Below are 23,710 nucleotides of genomic sequence, written 5' to 3'. Positions count from 1 at the left end.
CTGTTGCTAATTACACTAATTTACAGCTATCATAACAATTTATCAACTATTTTCATCTTTTTATTTTATTGTATATATTTATGTTCTATTCAATCTGGCAACTAATATAATATTAGACATCTAGACAGACTTTTGACTCTTTGTTCACAGACGCGTCGGTCGCAGATCATCGTCAAGGACGCCCATCCTTACATGCGGAGTTATCGTCGAAAGCTAAACGCGAACAGGCATTACGTAGCATCCTGACCAGGAGGCGACAGATCCTGAGTCAACGCTCGCACGAGGCTCGGATTTTTCTGAATCGTACTCCGCGACCAGATACCACGTCGAAAGATCCTCCGGATATTTTTGAAACGCAGGAAACCAAACACAGCGTTTACGTTACTAGCACACAGACAGAAGCGTCGATGAACGAGGAGACTCCGCAATCGTCAAGGAAAAGCATCGAAAAGAAACCTTCTTCTTCGGCGATCGATCTCGATTCTACGGAACTAGAAGTCGAACAGCAGACACCGAAGATATCGAAGGACGAAACTACGTCGACGTCGACGACCGAGAAGTACGAGAGCGCCTCTTCAACATCGTTTTCGATCGCTCCGACGTCGACGGTATCCACTAATCAAAAATCGGGAGACGCGGATACGCGCAAGAAGAGCATCGTGGCAATGCCGGAGTCTCTGTACAAACATTTCCGACCGGTGGAGAGTAACATCCCGATGGAGGATATGTCGCAATTCTTGTACTTTGGGCAGAAACTCCAACCGGACGCGCAGAACGTCACCAGCAACAGTAACAACAACTCTGTAGAGATGACATCGACAGTACCGACTTCGTCGCGTCGAAGATACGCTTCGAAGAGATTCAGTGCGATCTTAGCCGCGCCGATCGAGGAGATCATGAACGACGAGATGAACATCGCGCTGGAACGTCGGACGGTCGAGAAGAATCAGGTTTCACGGATCAAGAACATGTTCAGGAGTTCTGGTAGTGGACTGTACTACCGGAAGCCGAGGCCCACGGCGGACGTCGTGTCCAATGTCATCTCGGGCAACGAGTCTAGCTCGATAGTTGGATCGGATACGAGGAGCGAGATGAATACGGTGGACGACAAACTTCGTCATGCTGATTCGTCTGCCCGGAACCCCAGAGAGAGAGGAAATGGCACTACCCACGTGGTCAAGGTAAGCACGACGACCCAGATACCGCGTCAGCGCGATGACGACGTCGAAACTGAAGTCGCGGAGAGTGAAATCGACGTGAAACTCTTGAACGATACCGTCGCGGTCGCGAAAATGACGAACGATTTCGCGAAAGACGACGACGTGAAAAGAGTCGTCGAGGTGGAAAAGACTAAAAACGCCGAGAAATCGGAGGACAAACTGACGAATGTCGTCGAGAAAGTAATCTCCACGTCGCCGAGAACGGAATCGTCGTCGCTGCGAATCGTGGTACCAGACGACGGCGTCGGGCTCTCGAGTTTCGCGATGGAGAACGAGCGGGCTCAACGAAATACCGTTAAACAGCAACCGGTCTCTGCGGATCGACCGGTTCGTGTGTCGGTCGGCGACGATACCGCTCCGAGATCGACGCCATCGGCAACGTCGACATCCTCGACGACGACGGAATCGTCCGCACCTGTCGTCGTCGTGGACTTGAGTCAGCAGCAGCAGCAGCCGGTGCAGCAGCAACACGTGTACGCTTACACGATAACGAACGTGACGCGATTGTTGCGCAACTACACCGGGCCCGGGTTAAACGGTGAGGAGAGGCGAGGTGGGGGGGAAGAAGAAGGTGGTGGTCGTCCTGCTGGTAGCGGTGCTGAGATAACGAGCGATGGACCCTCGCAGCAGCAGCAGTCGCCGCCGCCGCCGCCGTCTTCTCCTCTTCTGCTTCCTCGTGTCGGCGCTGCCAGTATAGAATCGGCGCGAACGCCGGCGGAACTCAGTACCGGCGCGACCGTCGAGCCAGCCGCAGCTGCGGGATCGTCGTCCACTGTTGTTGTCGGTGGCTTGGTAGGGGAACGAGCGAGAAAAGTCGTCCCGCAACAGCAACGCGCGTCCAGCCAACGAGCGACCTGGTCCTCGTCGCATCCAGCCGTGAACGATAGCGTTATCTTGACCACGATACGCGTGAAGTTGCCCGAGATCGCGAACAGGGGATCGGTCAGGTGGAACCAGGTCAAGTCGCGCATCAGCGAGCAAGAGGGTGCTAATGACCGGAGATTCTTGAGGAAGAGCGCGAGCGCGGTGCTGAATCAGAGATCGACCGTCAACGAAGAGCCTTCGTCCCTAGTGACGAGCAAGCGTCGCAGGATATCGGCTTCTCAGAGCGGCCAGTCTTCCACAAGTAATGGTAGCAGGTGGGCGAATTCTTCCAGCGATCGCGAGAAGATCGAGAGTGCTACGGTGGACGATCGCTCGCTGAACGAAACGATTACGAGTCGCGACGACGTTTCGGACGATGCGGTGCTGGGTTCTCCTCGGGAAATCGCGCGTGTCAGCAGCGGGGTGAACGAAGTGCCGGCTGACGGAAGCTCGCCGGAGACCACCGTCATGAGGAACTTGGATCGAAATTCCAGCGCAACCGATGAGACGATGAACGCGACCGATCCGTCCGTTCTCGTCGACGCGACGACGGAGAAGTCCGATGTTCTTGCGGAGGACGTCGTTAGCGCGCCCAGTGTGAACGACGAAGACAGTATCGGGAGTGAAGATTATCAGAGTGTCGTGAAGTCGAATAAGAGCAACGACAGTGACGCGAATGTAACGACAGACAGTGTCGTCGCGACGACGGTGATAGTGACCGAGCGAATCGATGAAAAGATCTCGAAAACGACAACTTCGACTACAACGACGACACCGGCGGCACCGGTTTTCCCGGTCACGCCTAGGATATTGACGGAAGAAGAGAGGACCACGGTGGATCCGAAAGCTTTTGTAGACATTGGAACGAAGGCGCCGGAAGCGAGCAACCTGGATCCCTCGGAGATCCAGAAGAGATATCGGGCTAAAGACGCGACGACGTCGACCACGACGACGACGACGACGACAATAGTTCCGCCGATTCAGAACGATACTCATCCTGTGGATACTTCCAGCAGAAAGTCAGAGGTTCTACCTACATCGTCGACGTCCGCAGAGAACGGAAAACGCATGTCAGGAGAAAGATCGCCGGAGGTCCGGGCGCGTAATCTGTCGGACAAATCGAAGGATAAGGACGACGTGTTGCCGATCATGCATCTATACAACACGTCGGACATCTTCAACGGCAGCAGACCGGTGGACGGCTTCGTTCGCAGTACGGAACGGACGCGAATGGATCCGCAGGACGAAAAGAGTCCTACGAGGACGACGACGACGACGACGACGACGACGACGACGACGGAGACGATGACAGAGAAGACGAGTCAGTCGACGACAACTATCACAAATGCAACGGAAATCAGTGGAAGTACAACGATCACCGTTCCAGTTCTGAAACCTAGAGAACCTACCGCGAGTACGGGTTCCCGGAAAGATAAGCACGAGGAGAATCGCGGCTCCCAGGACACTACGGTCCCTTCAGTAACTAGAGGATCCTCCTTCGCGCCTCCGATCAACAGGACGAGGTACAAACCCGCCTATCATCACTCGACTCTGCCGGAGTATAACGGCACGATGTATCATCCCGTCTCCGAGTTCAACAGGACGTTCTTCAAAGTCGGCGGACCGATCTCGGTGAGCCCGCTGGAGCCGATGAACATCAGTGAGGTGATATCGAAGAAGCACGACGGCCACGCGATCGCCACTCAGGAGACGGTCGCCGTGGTCAGCTATATCCTGGCCACCCTCGTCGTCTTTCCTATTGCTGTCGGTGTCGGACTCATTCTCAGAAGACTGATACTTAGGAATCGTAAGGTGAGTGATTTTTCATGATTTTTGAGGTCGTCTGAGCGCGAGATATAGATTGGAAAGTCGGCGCAGATTGCCGATTCATGCCTCTGCTTCGATATCTCCCTCTTTTCATTTCGCCAATAAAGTCGCCACGATAATCGAGAAATCGTGGACGCGATCTGATTCCGCTGTTACTCGAGATATTTCGAAAAGTGATTGTATATTAGTAATTTGATAGAAAAATATTGAGAGAATAATGACACATAATTGGCAGATGTTCACGAATTGTTGTAGAAATTTTGTTCTTAATTTTAATGACAAATTTATTAACGCGAAAAGCTCTTCATTATAAATATAACGCGAAAACTGTAATTTTTGAAATATAGATATTAATATATTAATGTTTATTTAAATTTTAATCTCTCTAAAATACTTCAGTTTCGTATTTCTTTATGATATTTCATGTAATAATATATCTAATTCGTAAAAATAATAATTTTTCTCGAAATTAAAAAAAATTGAAAAAAATACATTGAGACAATCTTATTAGAAATAAATTAAAATTTTTCCTTTATGAGATTGCAAATATACAAGTCGGAAAGAAAAAAATCTCTTTGAAAAAACAATACGCAATATTCTATTCTATTTTCAAAAGATCAAATTTTTATTCTCTATAATAATTGAGTCGGAAGAGAGAGATGGAAAATATAATGCGGCGCAATTCGTTTTTAATTGTTTCATGCGAAGGCACAAATTGTCATTTATAAACAGTGGTGACACTTACGTACTTATTACGCGATATAGTCTGGATTATCATTGCATATTAGCGTCTATCACAGTCATTACCAGCGACGTTCGTTATCTCGCGTAATTACGCTAAAGTTTAACGATCAACATCGTCATAGCTGAATCGCCGCCGATTACGTTCATTAGTCGTCGTCAGCTGATCTGGAATGCGCTCCGATTAACTCTATAATTATTAAAGTCTCAAAGGGCCGCGCTATTTTAATTAAAAAAAAAAAAAAAAAACGGATTAGCGAAATCGTAGTGGAGAATCGCGATTAATTGATTAATAAATTTTTCTGCATAATAAAGAAATAGAGATATATATTTTTAAGTGTTCATGTACAATTAATGTAGGTCTCTCGTAAATTCCACGACCGTGACTTCGCGCCCTGAATGAATATCAAACGCGGTCATCGAGTAATTCCTTCGCGAAGGCTAGCTCCGCGATGATTCACAAAATGGTTAGCGACCTCTCCTTTCCTCCCCATCAGCAATTACTACGAGTTCATTGTATGCAGAAATCTTGGCAGAATCCCTGTGATGTCTTCGAGCGAGGAACGGACGGAGCGTTATAGTAATGAGAAAATGAATGCACGCCGCGCGTTGGATAATGCAAAAATTGTTCGGCTCCATTGTCTTCGATGATTCTTTTCGCGCGGAATTTTCCACGGGTAGCCGACAAGAAGATTGCATCGAAGGTCGAAAATCTTCTTGTGTATATCTCACGTCGCGTCTCGGAAAACGAGAAAATATCTGTGCCGCGTAATGTAATTATTATTGATTACGCTGATAATACATTTCCACGAAGATGCCTTGTGAATTCATATACCTTAAAGCTAATCCTATCTTTTCTTCATCGTACATTTTTACAAAAGTCATATATTTTTTTTACATATAACTTATTATTATATTCTTTAATTGTAGAAATTTTTTTTTATATTCAATGAATAGTGTGTAATTACAAACTTGTTAGTGTCAAAATCGACAGAGAAAAGGTTCCGCGCAAAATATCCGGAAATGACATAAGCGAAATGCTTTTACGTTCGAAGTAATAAGCGAACATAAATTTGAATTTAATCCGACAGTCATGGAAATAAATCTGAATGGCGGTACAAAGGTTCGTGGACGAAAAAAAGGAGCGTGAACGAGGACCAAATAAATAGGACCGCTTTCTTGGGACTTGTCCGATGCTAAATTTGAACGTACTGCGTTTTTCGAAATTGAGAATTCGCCGTAGACGGACAAATCGATCCGCTTTCCTGATTATTTTTGTATTATTTTTTGTTGTTGTAGGTGCTCTTCTTCGAAGCAATAACCTATACGAGATAATACGTCGTTCAAATGTAACGCGTAATAATAACGCGAAATTTTATTTCGTTTCGCATTGAATGCCTTTTCGTGCGCGAGGTAACTTTGTTTCTCGGTAATAAATCAAGCTTATACAATCACATACACGCTACGCTTCCAATAATTCTCGAGCGATGCCGACGAATAGCATCACGAAATCGATAATAATAATTTGGCAACATGCTAGGCTTCAATTAATTGGAACCTTAACTTCTAATCTTGAACAAATCGATATTTATCCAACAATCAGAATAGATCTTTCAATTTAATATCAGATTGAAAATATACATCAATTCAAGATTTTTTGAATATTTTATATGAGATATTATTTTTATTAAATTAAAAAATTATAAATCTTATAAAAATTATAAAGAAAAATGCAAGACTATAATTTTATTAATAACTTTATTATGAAACTATGACTAATGTCAATAACTTTATTCTTTACGAACGTGAATCATTCTCATGTCTTTCTGTAAATTAATAGGAAAATTTAATCTAGACAAATATGTACCAATAATAAATGATGTCATATAATACATATAGAGTACTTTTAGTTGCTATTTTTAGTTAGCAAATACTTTAAAATCATTATTCGAAAAGTTTATGATTTTTCTGAAAGCTTTAACAAATATTAGATAAGCGCGGCTATTTTTGCACGTGGACATCTTATCATATAGAATACTTTTCGTTGCTATTTTTAGTTAACAAATATTTTAAAATCGTTATGGTTAATTCGAAAGTTTTATTATAGTTTTTCTGAGAGCTACAACAAATATTAGATAGGCACGGTTATTTTTGCGCGTGTTTCTTATCACCCTCGTCGTAAGAAAAGTCAGCATCGTATTTTCGTAGAGTCGTAATAGGTACAATTTTATTGCAGTAATATTACTTGCGAAAATACGCTCGGGGACACCTTGATCTTTCTGGCCGATCTTCATTGCTATGCGGCATTGCGTTTCCTAATTAAACGGGAGTGACGACCGAATCGAGGCGGCTCCCCTTTACCTACCTCGTGCGTAATGCACGCACGCGCCTCGCATATGTTGCTGCATTGCACTGACGTTGATTTGCTTATGCAGGTGCTCGAAGAGTCGGACACGTCATCGGAGATAAGCTGCAGGAAGGACGCTCTTAATCTCGAAAACGGCGACTTTAAGACTTCTATCGAGAAGGCGATCACGAAGCTACCGAGGATACAGCACTTGGTAAGAAGCCAACAAACGCATATTTAATATGATAGCGATCGCGACTGTATAAGCAACTTGTCTGACGTATTTAATTATCGGCGAAATTATTTAATTCACTTGAGAAATCGGCGTAAATAATTTTTTCCATATTAATTTTACTTACATAATTTTTAATTATTAATTTAGTTGTGTCTTTGTTTTTAATCTAAAAATTCTATTTAATTTGTATTAATTTTGTTAAGCTTTTAATTTAATTGCATTATTTGTTTTATTAACTTCATTTGCATAAGTATCACATTTGCATAAGTAGCATATTACATAATACACGTGTTTCGCGTGAAGGAAAGTATCAGAAATACGTCAATGGAAAATCCGGAAAGTTAATTTTTCTAATATAGAAGAAATTTTACGACAACGATAATTTCCGACGACGTGTCGAATGTTCGCTCTCGTGCATATCAATTAGCAGCTATTCTTGGACAATTTTGAACTGCAATTTAATGCTCGTTTCGCGCGCGATTCTCTCCGCACAGTGTCACGAAGCTGAGAAATCGCCGCCTCCGCCGACTCAGGAATCCAGATGGGAGTTTCCTAGAGATAAGCTTAGGTTACAGACAGTTCTCGGACAAGGAAACTTCGGCCAGGTGAGGAGAGATATTATATTATTTTCTGCGGCACATTCCGGCGTGAAAATAAACAATGAAATGAAAAATAAGCCTATAATTTGCAACTGTCGGATGGATTTTATGAAATATCTGAGGTAAATTCACGCGGTAACATAATCTTCGGGGTACAAGTTCAGCAGTTTCTTCCTTCGGCATTTATATTCAATGAAGCGATTTTATTTGTTCGTCTACTCGTAGAAATCCGCGTTTATTTATAATAACAGCATTTGGCGTACGCGATTTTGCACTGTATTTGTGAGACATGATAATAGACAGTTAGCATAATGTAATGGTGTAATCGAATTGATTATGCAAAACCGATTGTGTGGGAAAACTCGAGAACATATAATTTATTGTGGTGGATTTTTTCCTAATGAATCAATAAAAAGGCAGACCGGTGATTGATACAGTTGTTTCCCATTGTTATATATTTTCCAACGTAATATATCGCTAATAATATTAGGCTTAATGATAAATTACTGGCCTACATTATTTCGATCTCTAATATTATTTAGATTAAATGTATTTAAAGTAAAATCATTTTGATCAAATTAATTTTAAATTAGATTTAAATTTTTTAAAGAGAATCAAAACTTTTTATTTAGAGACATGGTGTACGTAATTATATATATGTATGCATGGATGTGTGTGTGTTGATATATATTAGGTGTGGAAAGCCGAAGCCGATGACTTGACAGGTCATCAGGGCACGACTCGACTAGTGGCGGTGAAAACCATCAAGGAAGGCGCTTCCGATCGCGAAAAGGAAGACTTGGATCGGGAACTTGAAATTATGAAACAATTAGGCAGTCATCCGAACGTCGTGACACTTTTGGGCTGCTGCACCGAGGAAGGTGAGTTTAACAATGAATATACCAAATGCATTATTAGTTTAAAATATATCCGAGCCATCGTACACGTGTACATACATATCGTACATCTCGTCTCTCCCTCTCTCTTCGATTAAATTACTTCCACCTCGAATCTTGCACGTTACGCATATGGCATAATTAACCGAGAGGAGAGAGAGATATATACCTACACCATATGGCATTATCGGATACGTACAATTGACGTCGCGACACTAGTGTCGTGCAATTTCCCGCGGAAACAGATCCGTCTTTATTTGCATCGGCGCTGCACCTGCAGCTGCACGGTGAATCTTCCTCATTACCGTCACTTATCTTCGACCTTGCGTGTCGCACGCTCGAAGCCTTGGCAGCGTAAACTTTATAAAAACTGATGGCAATTTAACTGCCGGCACTTCTCTTCGACGCAGAATACACGGATCGTCGGTGTATGGTAATTAAGTAATCAAGCCCCCGAGACGAGAGAGATAAAGCCGTGTTCGAATGTAAAATCTTTCAATCGAAGCGCGAGTCGCGATGCGCGCTTATTGTCAATCGTCCTTGCGCTTTAATCGAATTTTACGTGGACGAGTAGATGTGGATTAGCACGACGACTCAGATTTTCGACACATTCCGGACATTAATAAATTAACGTCAGCCGAAATGAAGCGATGGCTCTCGATCACGTTTTCGCCCGATATACGCGTGATTCGATGCAATGTAATATTTTATTACGTGTCTAAATCGCGTAAACATTCACTTGAAAAATTTTATCGCTTCTTCGAATCGCATGTGTTTACGTCGAAAATCAATAATTTACGTCGGCAAAATGCCTCTCGTGCATCTTATTGTTGAATAATTTATTTCTTATAATTTAAATGCTTGCGTAAGAACGCAGTTTTGTGATAACGATTAAACGATCGGCATGAAAATGTTTATCTTTACCGTGATTGTTTTTCGCTTAGACGATGAATTAGACAATTCTTACGAGAATTACGTGGGAATTGTTTTGTTTCGTACAGGAAGATTTATTCGTTTCATTTTAGCCTTGTTATCTGTGCCGTAATAGATAATTGCAGTTAACTTCCATAAGCATGACAGCTACAAATTAAACAATCGCGTAAACAATTTATGTATCTTTCTTGCAATCCTGAATCTTCGACATTAATTCAGAATTGTCTGTCTCAAAATCTGGCTTTATTCGTACAGGCGCAACAAGTGAATAAATAAATTAACATTTTTTACTCAAAATTTTTCCCGTTGATGATATGACATTATCTTTTACTGCGCATAAGCTTATGTAAAAATATCGGTAATTGTATCAATTCGCATAAAAGTATGATTGACGGACGGGTCCTGTTGTTTCATCGTACCGTGATTGATTAAAAAGTGCTGCACATATCCTGCTTCACAATACGAGTAATCGAAGGTTCTTGAATGCCAGCGCGTCTTCATTATTGAAAGCGAGTGCGCAACGAATTGGCAAGTAATTTTCGTACGGGTAATTGCACCAGTAAAATTACTCTTTCAGTGATCGGGAAAAAATTGCGAGAGAAAATTTATTACTTTTTATAGAACATTCAACAATATTATAAAAAAGATGTACAGAATTTTACAGAAAATAATTTATATTATTTTTAAAATGTTAAAAATTTTATCGGATGTTATATTTAATTTCATATTTTTATATTTATAAAGAATATAATTATATTTTATTATATTACAATATTCAGAAATTTAAATACGAATGATATAATCATTTTTTTAAATTTTATAAATTTTTTTTCTATCTTGTATATATATTCTTTTGTCGTTTTTTAAATTTGAGAATCGATGAATATAAAAAATACGTAGATCGATGAAATTGATTTGACACATTTCGCGCGATTTTTTCGTGACGAATTTTACGGTAAAGACATCAAAAATTTGCTCTGGCAATCTCGCATGCGTCGAGATAGATCACAAACGGGGTAGAGCCATTATACATCTTTCCTTTCGCGCTGCTCGATATCGGCGTTCGCATCTTTCGTATAAATTTCCATACGCATCCCAGCGACGCGTTTCTTCACGGTATAATACGTTTATTAAGTCGGCATCCCCGCGAGACAATCGTTCCATTCGCAAATCAAAGGAGATTAAATAAAAAAGCGTGCGACGATTGCGATCTAGATGCAATGATCGACTGTCATTTAAGCTCGTCTGGCTATCTTTCGATTAACAAAATAACATCACTCTATTATATTTTACTGATTATATTTTATTACAGATTTATTACTGACTAGAATAACACAAGCGCGCGTCATTCCTTGATTTTATATAAAAAAGAATGATATTTTTATATAAAGTTTGTTTAAACTTAATTAGTATTTTTTGATAGAAATCAGCTGATTAAAGCATTAATTTCCTAATTAAATTTTAAAATAAAAATATATTATAAAAATTAAAATAATAATGCTATAAATAATATGTTATAATACTTTAAACTTGAATAATATTTTTTGACAGAAATCAGCTGATAACTGTCAAAAAATATTAATCGAGTTTTAAAGTACTATAACATTTTATTTAAAACATATTATTTTATCATTTTTATTACATACTATTATTTTAAAATTTAATTAATAAATTAACGTTTTAATCAGCTGATTTCTGTCAAAAAATATTAATAAAGCGTTAATTTTAAAATAGGTACTAATAGATTATAAAAATTAAAATAGTAACATGTTGTATATAATATGTTATAATGCCTTATTTGCGATTAATATTTTTTGATAGAAATCAGCTGATAACTGTCAAAAATATTAATCGAGTTTAAGGAATTATAACATATTATTTAAAACATTACTATTTTACATTTTATAACCTATTATTATTTTTATTCTAGTCTAGTCCATTTCTAAAAAATGGCATTAAATCGATTCTCGCAAGTATTGTTGCCTTTTTGCGTTGTGCAGTACAGCTGCCTTGATTTGCGTTGTGCATTATAGATATTTTAGCAGAGGACTATATATAAAAAACTTTTTGTTAACGATTTCCTTTATATATTTTTCTTTATTTTTTATTATTTCTTTATATACATATAATTTATACGAATGAGAATTCCTACATTTTAATAAGAATTAAAATTCGTCAATAAAGCGTGAAATACCGAGGGGCAAACACAACGAAGTTAATCGTTATTCGCCGAAAACGATCGTTCGAGGGAAACTGGCAAGAAATAAACTCGAAAAGAAATTCGTGGACTGGTAATAATTCTTCATAACGATAAAATGTTCGTTTTGTGGTAGAGCAATAAAGGTCGAGAGATGATTGCGGCGACGAGAATCGGGATTTTCGGAGGTGTGTCTGTAACTTTCAGACATCGCCGACGCATTTCAGGGAGTGGGTCTCTTAAAGGGCCTCCTCTCCACGACTCTGCTTTCGCACAATAGAACGCGAAAAGTTCCTCGCGGCCCACACGCGCGAGACGGGTCCACACCGCACAAAATTTACGACATTTAAATTTCGGCTCCGTTATCGTTTGCGGCCACGTCCGAATTTCTTTCCTGTTGTGACGTTCGTCAAAAGAGAGCCAATCTCTTGACCGTTTTACGACCGCCGTTTGGACGATAATAAAACTCACGTTCAACAGTCATTTCGGTCACTAAGAGAATTATTAGCGGTTGGAAAATCGAACAATCAAAGTTACAAATTCGACGAATTTTTACATCTCTGACCTATTGAAAAGCAATCTTTTGTTTTGTACAAAGATATAAATATTTAATTAATAAATAAACGTTAAATAATACATGTATCAAATATTTGCTTGATAAAGTCAATTGCGAGATTGCGTTGGTGAATTACTTTTTTCGTAAAAAAATTCTCTCTCGGTTTAATAAAAATTATTCACGTCTAATAAAAGTGACGGCTTTTTCTTATTTCGCCATCTTCCTTTTTTTCTCTTTGCAGTTTTAATCGAGTTTCGACTCATTTGTCTGTCTTCACAGACGCGGCAACGTATATGAGTATGAAATAGGAGCGACATTAAGGAGCGGCATTCTTTTAAAATCTTCTGCGAGTCCGGGAACGCGATATTTTCTTTTTTTTGGCATAAATTTTTCATGCAAGATTTGCATACGACGTACACACATAAGATGAGAAAAAGATTCTAATCCGAAAGGACATCTTAATTCTCGTTCTTTGCGTCCTTCCAAGGCATCGGTCAAATACCTATATCCTTACTCTCTTCTTGCCTTTATCGCTACTTCGCACTTTATCGTCATTCTGCGCATTTCTACCATTATTGTATGTGCGAAATATGATTTACATAAAAGCGAGAACGATACCAACTCGCGTATATCGCCATCGCGTACTCGTATTGCTTTGCATTCGTCATGCCTATTGTATCACACGCGTGCCATATCGATCGACATAGGCGTGGATTTGTGATTTTTGCACGAAAAAGTTGCAGTGTAAAACTGGTGCAATTTAATGCGTGTATGTACGCATACAATAGAGTCTCGATAAGTTACACGTCGACGAAGAAGATGAGTATTCGAGCACTTCTCGCAGAAAAAAATTATTTTGTTTTATATGAGATTATTTCTTGATTTTATTTTTAATTGCAATTTCATAAAGTAACATTTATCGTAGAGAATAATATTTTATTAAATAACGATAATTATATTTTGATTACAAGTAAAATTGCAATAAGTAACTCTGTAGAATTTGTTTTTTTAACAGTAATCTTGTACATCACAAATATTTTTAATGTTTTTTTATGGAAGAAATTATTACCTTGTGCATTGGAAGGTACCAAACGCGAGTCGTAGCGATCTTCTTCTTCGGATATAATTAATAGTTATTGCATCAATATTTTCATATTAGTGAACATAGTATGACATGGTAATATGATACAGCTATTTCATTACAATATTACGAAATTAAATTGCTAATAAACGGTTAATAATACACGGCTTAATACGTGTGAAACAGACGCTATAAATGTTATGTCGTGTTTAATTCACTCTGAAAAATGTATTACGTCTGGGATAAATCCGGACACGAGCGTATACTACTTGGCGAACAAGAATTATTAAAGGATGGCGATGTTGACCTAATACGATATGAGAGTTGTGTGATGGCGCGATGCACCGATAAAAGTGGCTCCATAAGTTACAATCAAGTTGACATTACGCGAGCGAGGACTCTTTCAAGCAAATCATTTAAATTACTTCGAACGCCTTGAATATTTCTTCCTGCAACCTCACCATACAAATTTTTAATCACTTATATGGATCTTGATTTACATTCGATGCCATGTAAACAATTTAATTTCTATAATTAAATAAATTACATATAAATATTATTTAATTACACAATAATGCTTTTTGTACAAATTTCGGAATTTTACTTAAATGATCAATAATGTAATGTCATTAATGATAAAGAATTATATACGTTGTCGTAGGAGTTGTCACGTTCGTAATTCAAACAGGTGATAATTTATAAACATTATGTATTTATTAATATTCTTGAAAAATGTAATCTAGAGAAAAATGTCATGTTTTGTCGACGCACAACAATATTTTCCATTTGCTGAAATGCAACAGAACGTGCTTTAAATGGTAAATCGTCATTCACAAAACGGCAATTCATGTCCAAACACTTACTACAGAAAATATCATATTACTATACATGCTTGCTGCTTTTAAAGCATTACTCGTTTACTCGCATTACTCATTTCAATTCCAAATGAATGAGATTTATTCTTGAGAAACGGGTTGCGTGACGTATATAAGATTTAGCCTTCGTTGATTGAGAGTTTACTTTATTCGAAACGCGATACGCTCCAATGAATGCCATTCCATGAATAAATATAAAGGATACAGCGCGTGATTTTTTTCTGATTACAGAGCCTCATTATCTCATACTGGAGTACGTCATGTACGGCAAGTTGCTCGCGTATTTGCGCGATCACCGTACAAGGCAGTACTTCTATAACTTCAGTGAGGACTCAGCAGCCTTGACATCCAGAGATCTCACGGTTTTCGGATATTGCGTGGCCAGAGGCATGGAGTATCTCGCGTCGAAGAAGGTAGGAATATTTTTATACTATATACATATTCGGCGTGGTTCTCATAAACATTAAAGTTCAACGAGATTTAACTGACTTTGCATGGTTCTCTAAAGATAAAATTACAAAGAGACAAGGAACCAATTAAATTTCAGTCGATCTTAACGCTATGGGAACTGCTGATAAGTTTTACGGAACGTTTATATGTCATATTTACAAGAACAGAGGTAAACACTTATTTCCCACATTTTTTCATGTGTTCACATGGAATAGATAATATCTTTCTGCTTTTTTTTTGTTTCTTCCCGGCGTACAACACGCTGTTGAGAAAAAAAATTCGATCAATTTAGTTTCGAGAAAATAAATGGAGTCTCGGTTTGATGTTGATGTTTTTAATATAAGCTCGATATCACTCTTTTTTGCGTTTTTTTTTTTTACTATTTCGTGATTTTACGTAAATTTTAAGTATATTTTACTTAAATTTAAAATATATTATTAATTATAAAAAAATTGCTATCTTGATTATAATTCTTACATTTATTTCTTATGGAATACATATTTTTATTTATTATAATTAAGTTAATAAAATTTTAATGCATAATAGAAACTTGTCCACGCGATTCTATCTTAGCATTGAATTTCTCTGATTTAAGATAAATCTTTTTGTTTTACAATTTATAAGTTGTATCTAATTTTATCGAATAGTTATGTTTTTCTCAGAAAATTCGTACAATTTTTAAGAAATTTTTGGTTGGTAAAAATGATGTCTTAAGAATAATAACACGTCATAAGAATAACACGTAAAATTTCCTATTTTAATGATTATCACACCGATGAACCGGTAACAGGCCTTGACGTTATGTTGTTCTTCTCGATAATGCAAGATCATTAGGACATTGATTTGTTATATCATTAATTAATTCTTCTTCATTGTGCACGATCGACACGTTTACGTATAAGCTAAAAATCTGCAAGGTCTCGATATAATTAATTGTCTATAAAGAAGAAAAAATTTCTCTTCCACCATACAACAATAATAAATATAAAATCTCGCATTATTACATCGATATATTCTAATATTCCTTGATAACTTTACGTCGACCCTCAACTATGCGGGATCATCAACATATAATGTCAACGTGTTAATTAATTTTTCTTTATTACACACGGCTTATTTATGAATCGGAGAAGCTCTAAGTTTCTCGGCTCAGTAACTAATTGTCATCCTGCCGCGAGGAGAAAAAGTCGCTTCAAGATTCGACCACTTGACGATCACTTGGCGGTTTGATCCTCGTGATTTCTTTGCTTTCTTTCTTTTCGTTGACATATGTGCGCTTTGTTACATTACCGCCGAAAGAACGGAATAGGATTGGAATTGAGACTGTGTTGAATACACGAGAAAAAAGGAATCGCGATAAATTTCGCCGCGACACTTTGAGGATCGATGCGCAGCGGTTGTTTAAAGTGTTTCGATGGAGACTCTTACTTCGTTAATCTTCACGCGATTAACGAGTCCGCCGTAAAAGCGATATCGTGTGATCAATTAATCCTTTAGACATCACTTTGAACTCTCGTCGAGAAATAAGTTCGGGTATATATTTAAGGATATATAGATTTACAACACTTTACGAGAAGATATCGAAACAATTCTATGAGAGATTAGAAGCAATGATAATTTTGATGTCTTACAATTGAAACAAAAGAAATATCTTTAATAAATTTTTAATACATTTAATAATGTCGTAATTATACATATATCTTGTTTAGAACTTATTTGCGCGTCATTAACTTTATCATTCATATTTATATTTTCATATAACTCGAGATTTCTTGTAAGAATGCATCGTAATTTCTTAAACCACGAACGTTTATTGCTCGCACGAGATCGCTACACGTATCGTGTACTTGGCAACTTTATGATCAATTATTAATAATCTCATCCGCATTTGTGATATATGGTGAATAATTTTTGTCTTGCGTAATTAAAAGCATAGATTAACAAAGTTGCAGTTGCAGTTGTAAACGTGAACGTAAGAATTGAGGCATGTAAGAGTGCATAGTATTATAGCGTCTCAACAATTGGGTCGTCTCGGTGCACAATCTTATTATTTCTTCCTTATTATATATCGCGGAAGAAATAATTTCGCATGATGCATTTACGATGAACGATAACATTTGCGATTTCGAAGAATTCGATAGAATATCTTTAACGCAATTTTTTCACCGCGAAGAACAATAGGTTATTTTGATTTAAAAGAGAAATTGAATTTCTCTTTATATAAAAATTTATAAAAACATAGCATATTTTTTTTATTTACAATACCTAGTAGAAAAAGAGTAGTCTTTCAAGGATATCTAATTTTCTGTAGAAGGCCACGGAGAGCAACGACTGTTCGACAAATAACCCGCTAATGATGTTTAATCTCAAACATTTTCGCACAATCGTAAAACTTCCACCAAGGCGTTTGTTGAAGGATCGTCTCCGCTTGGAGATTTGTGTCACTAGGCAAAGATTGAGTTTTATCTCTCATAAAGAACGAGTTTGGAAATATTTGTTTAGTTTCTTCATTTGACTCGAGAGCAATAAACGGCCCTCGAGGATGTTTTTTTTTTAACAGCAATCTATTTTTTTACATGAGCTGCTTAATTTCGTTGAGAATTTAGGATGGCATAATAAATTAGAATTAAAATATTAAAGTAGAATATATATATATATATATATATATTATATGGATAACAATTTTATATTATTGGTATGAAGGTACATCGGAAACGTACATCGAAAAAAACATACATAGTATTTTAATAGTATAGAATAGTTGAAAGTATAGAATATTTGCATTTTTATAATTTAAAAAATTATAATAATAATGGGTTATAAAATTTAAAATAGTAATATGTTGTAAATAATATGTTATAATGCCTTATCTGCGCTTAATATTTTTTGACAGATATTTTTAATCAGTTGTCAAAAAATAAAGCGTTAATTTGCTAATTAATTTTTAAAATAATAATATGTATAAAAATTTAAATAATTCTTTAAACTCGAATAATATTTTTTGATAGAAATCAGCTGATAACTGTCAAAAATATTAAGGGATAATTTTTCTCTCATATATTATTAATCATTTTTATACACATGGAAGTATTAACGTTATACTAATAAATTTACATTTTTTCTCTCGACGGATCAATTTATTTCGCTCGATTGCACATCATCGATTAAAACGGGAAATCTGGATGCGCGAACAATAAAGTAAATATTTTTTGGTTTCAAAATTCTCGTTTAAAATAACTAGTCGGTTTTCGTATGACAAAGAGGAAGAGGGAAATTTGCATGGAATCTGCGAAATATATACGTACTCTAAAGATGTCATTCTAAAAAGAATATATCTGACGAGTAACAACAATTAGAGGAATAAAGAGCCAAAACTCTCTCATAAGCTTCTCTCATAAGCGTTCGATCAAATGTCAAATTATCAGTTTCCGTTGTATAATAGCTTCTAGAAAACAAAAATTAGTCTCTTGGGTTTTTAATAGACAATTATACACAGACGCGCGGGCTAAATGATAGTGCGCGCATCAGTTGCGGATGTGCGTGGATGTATTCTGGATGCGTTTCTGCATTCAAATTGAATGCGGCAGGCACAGCTGATGCGGTCTGATGTTTCGTAACATCATGTTTGCATCATTCAGTCGTTGCGTTTAATAATTATTATTTAGATCTTCTTTCTTCGTGTAGCTTTCGTTGACTTGCTATTTAACGAGAATTTCGTTCATACACTGGAGAGAGATAATGGTTAATTAAAATATAATTAATTATGATGATGGTTGTGCGCACAATCATGGCACAAAGTGTACAAATATTATAATTTACGGTTAAATTACAAAGGTCCTGAACGATTTAGCATTTTGATATGTTTCTTATATTTAACGACTAAGCAAACGCAGATGTTCCTCGCAGCTGTCATTACATGCACGAGACCACCTGTCGACAAAATTTATATTCTCGTTTGTTTATTCTTCTCAGAAATCCTTACTTATTTTTCTAGTAGTATTTGCGTACATGTACATCGACGGATTGACATCGCTAGATTTATTAGGTTCATCAACGAGACTATCTGGGTTTGTGTCGCTGAAATAATATTTGCAGATACTGCTAGTTTCTTTCACGAATCCTTGTTTCGTCGCGCACGAGCTCGGATTCAAGGCTAAGCTTTTTCTTCAAACCACTTGTCGTGTCGAAGTACTCGTATACGAATACTCGTAATATCGCGTTGTAATTTCTCGTCGGGCTTTAAGTAATCGCAATTCCGTAATGGAACACGCATCTCTCGAGTCCCAGTCGTTTATCGGCGACTTTGTTCTTTCTGTTGCGCAGATCATCCACCGTGACCTCGCCGCCCGAAATGTCCTCGTGGATCACAACAAGCTGTGCAAGATCGCCGACTTCGGCATGTCGAGGTTCGCCAACGAGGACGGCGAGGTGATCGAGACCAGACACGGGAGGAACGCCTTGCCGATTCGATGGATGGCCCCCGAATCGTTGATCTACTCCCTCTTCACGACGAAGACCGACGTCTGGAGCTTCGGGATTCTGATGTGGGAAATCGTCACTCTAGGTAACTAGTCTGTTTGATTTTCAAATATGGTAGCTTGTTGCCGGAATAAATATTATTGATGTCCCAGAGACTGTTTGTTGTCTCTTGCTATTGTTTGATATAAAAATAAGGATACACCTTCGCAGACATGTTTATGCTAATGGTGTGTATGCAAAGTTCTATTTATTAAACACGTATATACTCATTCAATTAACTTTTTTAATTTAACACATTAAAAAGCGCGTGTGCGACTGAGATATAAAATATTATTACAAAATATTATTGTACATTTTAACATTTTAATAGCGCGATTTTCTATTGATATGGCAATCAAAAATTTGACGTGCACAATAATATCACGTATTATCTATAGACCACTTTGTATATCTTGTTAGAGCACTGTACGCCTAATCGATGAACCGATACGGTAACTTCCTATCGTAGATATTATCTTGCCAATATCCCGGCGTAATGATCTTACCATCGTGCATTCTCTCTCTTCAGGTTCAACACCGTACCCGGATATGACGGCGCGGGAAGTCATGCGGAACGTGCACAACGGTTATCGTCTGGAGAGGCCTTCGCACTGTCGAAGCGAGCTCTTCAGGGTGATATCCCGATGTTGGCACGCCGATCCTGACCGCAGGCCGGAATTCCAGACCATACGCAGGGATCTCGCTCAGCTACTAGAGGACAACATGAATGGACACTACGTGGACCTCGAGAGCTTTGCTTCCGAGTGCACTGACTGAGAGAGAGAGAGAGAGAGGAAGAGGAAGAGAAAGAGAGCGGAAAAAACCGGACACATCGGATTATTTTAAACCGCATTAGGAGATCGATTCTCGCGAGATAGATAGATCAGAAGACTTTTTTTGATAAAAGTCAATTTTCGAAAGCCACTTTCCCTCGCGGGAACGAAATAAAACTGAGATTATTCTTAGATAAAAAATCGAATTTTGAGAAATATAAAATGCCTTACATCCAATTGTTTTTGATTTTTAAAATTTATCGAAAATATTTTGTATGAGATGTATTCGTATATTTGGCGCATGAAATCGAAATACGTTTGGAAGAAATTTTCTAATTGCCATTTGAGGAACGAGGATAAAATATCAATTAAATATCAGTTAAATTGAATGATTCGATATATGCGTAAGAATGACATTCCGTCCACAAATTTCGTCCAATGTGTTTTGCACGAGTCTCGATGTAAAGTGTCGTTACGCGACATGCAGGTACATTGTATATTTAGACATGAATCTTTCTCGTTAGTTGCTTCTACGATATGTTGAAGCACATATATTAATAATTATGCGATTTTCCTCCGCTGAAGCGCATGCAGGACGCAGAACGCAAAACATTGTAACACGCGTGATGCTGTGATAAATGATGAAAATAAAAAAAAAATACATAAGAGATACTATAAAGCGCAACAGGAGTTTATAAAGACCGATAAGGTGTGTAAGTATTTCATTTAGTATAGTATTGCGTAAGTAGTATCCTTAATTAGTTACATGACGCGCCATTTGTCAGTTCTTCGACATATTTGCTTCTTAATTTTATTTATGAATGAAAAATGTTTTATTGAACGGAAATAATTAGTGCATACATATATTCGCACGCACTTTGGAGGATTATGTTATTGCGTAATATTCAATATAAATTATTTTTTCAATTTTATCATAGAGAAAAGAATTTTAATGTTTTTCGTAAAATAATAGCGGATATTAATTTTTATATAAGTTTGTCTTGATACTTATTTATTATTTCGAATCACAATTATTCATTTAAAATGCCGAATGTAGAAGAAGAATGCAGTCTTTACAGAAAGACTTAATTATTTTATATTTTGAAAATACAACGAGATTTAATTCTGCGTCGTAACATTTGTATATATTGTATTCCTCGCGCTATATATATAATACAAGCATTATATATTCGTCGGAAATCAAAAAGGATGTCGAACCGCATCATATCGTTGTAACACTGTAACAATAATTATCACTATTAATCGTTGTTAAAGGTATATATATATATATATATCTTATGTTTCCAATCGCGTCCGGCGCGTTTATTCTTAATCATTCTAGTCTTTCGCGACGCGTTCTGGGGCGACGATTGGTCATTGATTATATCGCACGCCATTATTTTTATTCTCCGCTTCGATGAACGGTGCGAATTCGCTCAAAAAATTGCGATACCAGCGATATATTAAAAATGATATCGTAGCCACATTTTAGAGAACCGATTAAAGCCCCACCACTGTCAGTTGATTATTTTATTAGGTATTTTTATCTTACTATCTCTTTTCTGCGATGGCGTTTCTGCTCTTTGAAACGACTCGTATGTCGTTATAACTCGAGACCATTGAGTATATTGTATTTCAGGCGTTATTCTCGCGAAAAAATAATTGCGACCGACAACTCTGTATGTAGACTCGATTGTATTAAGAACTTTTGTCAGTAAACGTTGTGAAAAAAATATCAATCGTATATCTCATTGACTAAATCAAATTTGTGTGAGTATAAACATATAATGCACGCCGATGCATGATCTTTTAAACCATTATAAAGATATAATATAAATCATCCTGCATGCATATAATATCTTCTGATGACTGTTCCTTTTGTAAAATGTTTAAAATACATAATAGTCTTGGAAATTTGCGAAAAATGACAGCATAAATTATGATGAAACCGCTATCGTGCCTTGCGCACATGCACGTTAATTATCTCAGTGTAAGAGATTCGCGAGCGTTCTCTGCAATGTAGAACGTAATCTTGTTTGTTAATCCCACAACTCGAAACAAAATCGCCGCAAGCCACATTTATATCTATTTTTACAGGTAACGCAAATAATTTTTTTGATTGTCACAAAGGGAAAAAGATGCTACTATATATACATATGTATGTATGTATATATGTATATAATATTATATTTATTATAATTTAATAGATATTCAGTATTTTTTAAAACTACTTATATATAATAGTTTAGCAATAATTCAATAACCTATTCAATATTTAATCTTCTCAAATATACACAAAGAAAAGGATATCTCGGATCTGTGTGTATGTTTTGTATACGAAGTAAGTAAATTTTATAACATGAATATAATACAACAGCTCTCAAGAAAAGTGTCATGATAGTTTTATACTTAGATGTCAAATTCGGAAAACGTTAAGGTAAAGAAAAGGATCTCTCTCAGGATTTTCTTTCGGAGTTATCTTGGATTGCAGAGTTGGACGCCAGAGAAAAGCGTTTTCTTTTTCAATTAGAAGACAGGCTTTGCGCAGTTACTTTCGGTCCTCGTGATTTATGAAATCGCGTATTTATGACGGTCGCCGCAGATTTATTGCAATGGGAATTGGATTTATACGCGCGCCGGACGAGATAAAGACGCGGTATGCAAATATGTCCGTCGCGTTTTGTCAAAGTCCGCGAACTAAAAGGCGATGGAGATTTACAAATACACTATACAACATCCGAGAGGAGTCAAGGTAAAAAGGAATCAAATTCCCGATCGGAATATTGATCAGTATGATCCAGACAAAAAGGTTTAATAAAATTAATTGAGATCTCGTCATCATAATGACTTAATTATACAAACATGATGGAAGCTTTTAAACAGAGATAATTACATAATAATGGTTTTTAGAAAACAAATTTTAAAAAATTTTATACTTCTGCACATTTTTATAATTAATTTTTATAAAAAAATTTAATAATTCTGCTTTATATAGGGTTCGCGGTTATAAAGTATTGATTTAGAATATTCTTAAAAAAGCCAATAATTATTCGAATGTTTTTTTTAATAGTACATTTTATGCAGATTTCTCTTATACCAAACAGATTCAATCGTAAAAATTTTTCGTTTAATAAACATAATATAATTCTGCTTTATATAGGGACCGCGGTTATAACGTATCGATTTTTAATATTTTAATAAGAGCCAAAAATTAATCGATTGTTTTTTTTAGTAGTACATTTTATACCAATTACTTTTATACCAAACAGATTCGAGCGTACAAATTTTTTCGTTTAATACATAAAGTATAATTCTTCGTTATATAGGGTTCGCGTTAATAAAGTATCGATATTTAATATTTTTAAAAAAGCCAAAAATTAATAGATTGTTTTTTTTAATACTACATTATATGCAGATTATTTCTGTACCAAATAGATTCGAGCCTACAATTTTTTCATTTAATACACATAAATCTGAGTTTTAATGGGTTCGCGGCTATAAAGTATCGATTTTTAATATTTTAAACAAAGCCAAAAATTAATCTGTTATATATTTCAACAGTACATTATATGCACATTATGATGGTACCATCAGCATA

General features: G+C 36.9%; 1 protein-coding gene across 2 annotated transcripts in view; it reads left to right on the top strand.

Moving 5' to 3' along the window:
• Positions 1-21,855, top strand: part of LOC145938043 (uncharacterized) — a 171,528-nt gene extending 149,673 nt beyond the window's left edge. The window contains exons 2-8 of one of the 2 annotated variants that reach the window (XM_083041367.1): positions 151-3,896; positions 7,088-7,213; positions 7,729-7,839; positions 8,528-8,714; positions 14,603-14,784; positions 19,145-19,385; positions 19,869-21,855. In XM_083041367.1, coding sequence (XP_082897493.1) covers positions 151-3,896; positions 7,088-7,213; positions 7,729-7,839; positions 8,528-8,714; positions 14,603-14,784; positions 19,145-19,385; positions 19,869-20,116 — 4,841 coding nt within the window. In that variant the 3' untranslated portion in view covers positions 20,117-21,855. Of the gene's footprint in view, positions 1-128; positions 3,897-7,087; positions 7,214-7,728; positions 7,840-8,527; positions 8,715-14,602; positions 14,785-19,144; positions 19,386-19,868 lie in introns of both variants that reach the window. The other variant, XM_083041368.1, reaches the window with a different exon arrangement.
• The last annotated feature ends 1,855 nt before the right edge of the window (positions 21,856-23,710 follow it).

Source organism: Prenolepis imparis, unplaced genomic scaffold (assembly GCF_030444845.1).
Source record: "Prenolepis imparis isolate NDT839.2.m4 unplaced genomic scaffold, iyPreImpa1.0 SCAF_7, whole genome shotgun sequence".
NCBI classification, from domain to species: domain Eukaryota; kingdom Metazoa; phylum Arthropoda; class Insecta; order Hymenoptera; family Formicidae; genus Prenolepis; species Prenolepis imparis.
The sequence above is the reverse complement of the archived record's forward strand: the minus strand, read 5'-3'. Positions and strand labels throughout refer to the sequence as shown.